The following is a 5,835-nucleotide window of genomic DNA, read 5'->3' as shown; positions in this document are numbered from 1 at the left end:
CTTTATAATTACTAATATTTAGCCACATTTTCCTAATAAGAATTCACTATATTTTTTCAGAGACTCCAACATCAAATGTCGTCTCCGACACCACACCTAATGACGCAACATCGTATTACAATCAAGGTACAACTAAATTTATGTATTACCAAAAAATATTAGTAAACAAATATGAATTTTTATTTTTCTTATTAACATTTTAGACTTATTATTCACAATTCACAATTATAAGTTATTAATACGTCGATTTCTCGAACTTTTTTAAACTTCTTTGCTTTATACCATTGTTGAAACATAGTTACTTATACTTGACTATCATAACATTATATACCTTTAAACATCCAGTTCCATGGTGTACATTTCAAGCAATACATAACAGTGCACGAAATTTCAAAAATATTGTCATGATGATCAACGCTCTGCTCCCTACACCACGTACGTGTAGACGATGCAATGCAAAATTGTTTTACAAAGAAACCCAATATATGTGCTGCAAAAATGGAAATGCGACAGTTACACAAGTAGCTGCTCCCGAAGAGTTGCGGCAGTTATTTTCAGACACTACAATTGAAGGTCGACATTTTAGACAAAATATTAGAGGTTACAACCATGTTATGTCGTTCACTTCCTTGGGTGTTCATATCGATGAAACAATGCATGCTACAAGTCGTGGTATATACACATTCCCTGCCCAAGGATCAATTTACCACAAAATAGGTGGTTTTCATCCAAATCAAGGTTCTAGGCCGCGATTTTTACAATTGTACATTTATGATACGGACAATGAGCTTCAAAATAGAATGATAGAAAACCCTCAACTAAACCAAGTTGTTGTGCGTAGATTGCAAAATATGCTCCACCAATACAATCCTTTTGTGCATAATTTAAGACAGCTTGCACTTCAGCCAAATGTTCACGAGTGTAGGCTTCTTATTAAGGAGCGTCCATCAAATCAACCTCAATATAATCTCCCATCTGCTTCACAAGTCGCTGCAATTATTATTGGCGGTGATGATGTAACACTGGAACATGGACGTGATATAAACATCTTCAGCAACGATGGAAATCTACAAAAGGTTCAAGAAACAATGGGATATTATGATCCATTGCAATATCCGTTATTGTTTCCCTTTGGTACATATGGTTGGGACCTCCAAACAAGAAATTCTTCTAGAACAAAGATTTCATGTCGGGCATACTATAGTTACATGCTCCAGGTACATAATAATTTTATGCCCATAATACTTACATACTTAAATATAGGTGTAAAATCTATATAATAAATTATTTCATTTAATATAGATTCGTGCAAATGACCGATCTATATTGTTAAAATCTGGTCGACTTCTACAACAATATGTTGTTGATAACTATGTTAAGATAGAAACTGGAAGACTAAGGTGGATGCGGAGAAATCAGAATAATATTCGGTCTGAGGTATACCAGGGGTTGCAGGATGCCTTATATGATGGGGAAAATAACGCAGGTATAAGATTAAACAATTTTTTTATATGATATTAATATATATATATATATATATATATTTTGTTTTTTACATTCTATTACCGACACATTGCAAAAAAAATTTCATAGCAAATGTCGGGCAGAGGACAATATTACCATCATCATTTATGGGTAGTAAACGAGATATGACACAGAGATACCAAGACGGTATGGCCATTGTGCTTAAAGATGGTAAACCGGATATTTTTCTCACAATGACATGTAACCCTTCTTGGTCTGAGATCACTTCTGAACTTGGCCCTAATCAAACCCCACAAGATCGTCCTGACTTGCTAACAAGAATATTCCGCTCTAAATTTGAGCAATTGAAGGATGATGTCATAACTAAAGGTGTCTTAGGAAATGTTAAAAGTTATATGTATGTAACTGAATTTCAGAAACGAGGTCTCCCGCATGTGCATATGTTGTTAATCTTTGATAACAATGACAAGTTACGAGAACCAGAAGATTATGATAAGGTGGTAAGAGCAGAAATACCAAAGGTTGAATCTGAGCCTCAATTGTATGAGGCAGTCCTAAAACACATGATTCATGGGCCATGCGGTAGGCTGGATCAAAAGTCACCATGCATGAGTAAAGAAGGGCAATGTAAGAAGAGATATCCAAAAGAATTTGTAGAAGAGACCCGTCAAGGAAATGACTCATATCCTCAATACAGAAGACAATTTAATGAACCAGTTTCTCTTAATAGAAATATTCATGTAGATAACAGATGGGTGGTTCCTTATAATCCATGGTTGCTGTTAAAATATGACTGTCATATAAATGTTGAGGTATGCAGCAGCATCAAAAGCATTAAATATCTCTACAAATATGTTTACAAGGGACCTGATCGTGTCGCAATGGAAGTTCACAGAGGAACAAATATGGATGAAATTCAGCAGTTTGTAGATGCAAGATGGATTTGTGCTCCAGAGGCATTATGGAGAATATTTAAATTCACTTTATACAAGTTATATCCCTCCGTTGAAAGACTGCAAATTCACTTACCAAATCATCAACAAGTGCGATATTATAACCATCAACAAATTGCTGCTGTGCTGAATGATGACCGAAATTCAAAAACAATGCTCACAGAATTCTTTGCACTAAACCAAATGGATCCATATGCTAGTAATTTATTGTACAGACAGATTCCATAGCATTATTGCTGGAAAAAAGGGGTTAAGAAATGGCAGAGAAGAAAAAATAACCGACAAGTTATTGGTCGAATATGAAGGAGAGAAATTCTACTTACGTGTCCTATTATCTCATTTGCGAGGTCCAACAAGTTGGGAATACCTTCTCACATGTAATGGAACTTTCTGTCACACATTCAAAATGTCAGCAGAGTGTCATGGAGTTTTGGAGAGCGACAGTAGTATTCGAGAATGCATGGTTGACGCGTCAAATCAGCGTATGCCATATGCTTTAAGATGGTTGTTTGCCACTATATTAGTTTTTTGTGAGCCAACTGATGTTAGAGGTCTGTTTAATGAATTTTACCCCCACATGGTTGAAGATTATCAACTAACAAACAATATCGTGGGAGATAACTTAACTAATAAGTTATTGAGAGAATTGAGGGATCTCTTGCTTCTTCACGGAAAGTTTATCAAAGATTATGATCTTCCTGCGATAACTATCAAAACAATAGAAGGTGATGGAGTGCCAAAAATGATTTTGGAAGAGTTATCAGTCCAAATTCCACATGAAGACATTCAATCTGTTGAAAAGTTAAATAGTGATTAGATGTTTGCGTTCAACACCATTATGAATGTCATCAATCATAAAGAAAGCGCTGTTTTTTTTGTTGATGGTCCTGGAGGTACAGGAAAAACATTCCTCTATCGAGCAATAATGGCAGTTTTGAGAAGTAGAGGAGACATTGTCTTAGCAACGGCTTCATCTGGTATAGCTGCTACATTATTACCCGGTGGAAGAACTGCACACTCTCGATTCAGAATACCCTTCGAGATAGAGCCATCTTCCAGATGCAAAATGCCTAAGCAAGGCGACCTTGCGAAACTCATGAAAAGGGCTACATCAATCATTTGGGATGAAGCCCCCATGATAAACAAGTATTGTGTAGAAGCATTAGATCGAACACTACAAGATGTTATGGGTAGCAATGCACCATTTGGTGGGGAAGTGGTTATTATGGGGGGAGATTTTCGTCAAGTGCTTCCAGTTATTACAAAGGCAAACAAATCGCAAATGATGAATGCATGCATCGTTCGGTCTAATTTATGGGCCATTACAAAGGTCCTACATCTACGCCAAAATATGCGATCAATGCATGATCATGAATTTGCAGAATTTCTTATGCGAATTGGAGATGGCAACGAACCTACCAAATCAGATGATATGGTTAGGGTACCCAACGAAATCGGAATACAATGGGAGGGAGAAAGTTCAATACATAATCTCATACAACATACATTTCCTCATTTAGAAAACCATGTTTGGGATGCATCTTATATGGTAGAAAGAGCCATACTCACTCCAAAGAACCGTGATGTGCAAATGTTGAATGACATAATTATTGACCAGTTTCCTAGAGAAGAACATAATCTAATGTCATTTGACGAGGTTGAGGGTGACACGCATAACTTATATCAACAGGAATATTTAAACACAATTGCAACTGGAAGTTTACCACCACATATTTTAAAGCTAAAAAAGGGAGCTCCATTGATGTTGTTGCGCAACATAGACCCCAAATATGGACTTTGTAACGGGACAAGACTTCTATGTCGTGGTTTATTCCGAAATTTATTGGATGTCGAAATACTAACAGGAAGCAACGCTGGAAATAGAGCTTTCTTGCCCAGGATTAAGCTTAAAACCGCTGAAGGTGCATGACTTCCTTTTGTGCTAAGTAGAAAACAATTCCCTGTCAAACTAAGTTTTGCAATCACTATAAACAAATCACAAGGGCAAACAATTCCGAAAGTTGGAATCTATCTTCCACGACATGTTTTCAGTCACGGTCAGTTGTATGTTGCTTTATCTAGAGGTGTTTCTCGAGCCACAACAAGAGTGTTAATTAAGGATGGAAAACTGGAAGGGGAGGACGGAGAGTACACAAAAAATGTGGTTTACAAGGAAATTTTGTTCTCATAAACAGAGGTATTTATGATTAATTACATTTAACATCTAACATACACAAGTACGTCATCATAAATATAAATTAACTAAAAACATTACATCATTTTCATTTAAAACAATATATAATATTATCTTATTTTATTTTTTTATGCAGGCAAGTTAGAACATAGTGATATCTTCCATCTATGTAAGCAGTTGAAAAAAAAGCATCTTGATATGTACTTTGAAAAAAAGGTATGTTACACTTAAATCTTAAATTAACATGTTATTTTCAACAACTAATGATAGAAAATAACATGTTTCAAACCTTTCACGAAAATCAGGAGGGAGAGTTTCAGAAAAAATGGAACATTTGGAAGGATGAGGAGTCACTTTCTTCTATGTGCAACATTGATGACAAGGTATTTACCTTGGTGTCAAAAACCATGTCTTCCTATGACAACCTCATCATCATTTCATTAATACTAAATTTTTTTAATGACAGATTCATCGTCTAAAGGTGTACTCTCTTGGGTGGGGTTCAACAATAATAACAGATAAAACACATATGTGGAATATTGTGAAAAGAGAAATTTTGGCTCAAAGAAAATATAGGTATTTAATGCATTCATTAATAAAAATATTATCTATCAAATATATTATTTATCACTAATTCATCTTTGAGACAAAACAATAATTTATTTATTTTAGCAATTTGCACAAACCAATAACTACAGAGAGCTATCAATCTACAAAATCAAAGTTAAAGCAAGATATCTCTATTCATCAGGTTTTTTATTTTTTATTTTTTTTGTTATAAGCTTTATATATTACTCTTATATATATGGTGTTCCATAAATTATATTTTCATATAACATTTTGCAATTAATTTGTAGTTTTTCGAACGACAAGAAATTATCGATAAAGGGGTGTACGAAGAATTAACTGCAATTCTTAAAAGGTAATCAACTATTTAAATTATAAAATGATATTTTATAGCCTTTTTCACGTACAATTTATTCTTTTCGGTTAATGACTAATAAAAGTCATCTGTATCAAATGAAATACAGGGAAATTGGACATGCTTCTGATTCTACTTTTATGTTTGGCCTTCCATCAAATTCCACCAATGACGACAAATGAAATATAATTGATGATAAAAGTACAATATTATTATTAATGCTTCTGATTTTATGATGTTGAATATGATTTCAAATATAGTTTTCATTTCATCTATGTTTT

The 5,835-nt window shown here is 34.3% G+C and overlaps 2 protein-coding genes and 1 long non-coding RNA gene across 3 annotated transcripts; all 3 read left to right on the top strand.

Moving 5' to 3' along the window:
- Positions 1–485: 485 nt before the first annotated feature.
- LOC112418273 (uncharacterized) lies at positions 486–2,666 on the top strand. Its single transcript, XM_024774584.2, has 3 exons — positions 486–1,217; positions 1,303–1,486; positions 1,594–2,666. Exons 1-3 carry the CDS (start codon positions 486–488, stop codon positions 2,664–2,666), a joined length of 1,989 nt encoding a protein of 662 aa, XP_024630352.2.
- Positions 2,667–3,363: 697 nt separating this feature from the next.
- On the top strand, positions 3,364–4,368 carry LOC112418272 (ATP-dependent DNA helicase PIF1-like). The gene has a single exon (XM_024774583.1). It carries the CDS (start codon positions 3,364–3,366, stop codon positions 4,366–4,368), a length of 1,005 nt encoding a protein of 334 aa, XP_024630351.1.
- A 399-nt stretch (positions 4,369–4,767) lies between these two features.
- LOC112418271 (uncharacterized) lies at positions 4,768–5,208 on the top strand. The gene is made up of 3 exons (XR_003008524.2): positions 4,768–4,848; positions 4,938–5,015; positions 5,099–5,208. It is a non-coding gene; the product is annotated as an uncharacterized lncRNA (long non-coding RNA).
- Positions 5,209–5,835: the final 627 nt, after the last annotated feature.

This window comes from Medicago truncatula, chromosome 4, assembly GCF_003473485.1.
Source record: "Medicago truncatula cultivar Jemalong A17 chromosome 4, MtrunA17r5.0-ANR, whole genome shotgun sequence".
In the NCBI taxonomy this organism is placed as follows: Eukaryota; Viridiplantae; Streptophyta; class Magnoliopsida; order Fabales; family Fabaceae; genus Medicago; species Medicago truncatula.
This window is presented reverse-complemented; position numbering and strand designations above follow the sequence as displayed.

Bases quoted from the DNA above. Each gene is read 5' to 3' on its own strand.
- LOC112418272 (XM_024774583.1), top strand. From the start codon at position 3,364: ATGGCAGTTTTGAGAAGTAGAGGAGACATTGTCTTAGCAACGGCTTCA.
- LOC112418273 (XM_024774584.2), top strand. From the start codon at position 486: ATGTGCTGCAAAAATGGAAATGCGACAGTTACACAAGTAGCTGCTCCC. The intron at 1,218-1,302 runs GTACATAATAAT...CATTTAATATAG, and splicing joins ACTATAGTTACATGCTCCAG to ATTCGTGCAAATGACCGATC. The intron at 1,487-1,593 runs GTATAAGATTAA...AAAATTTCATAG, and splicing joins TGATGGGGAAAATAACGCAG to CAAATGTCGGGCAGAGGACA.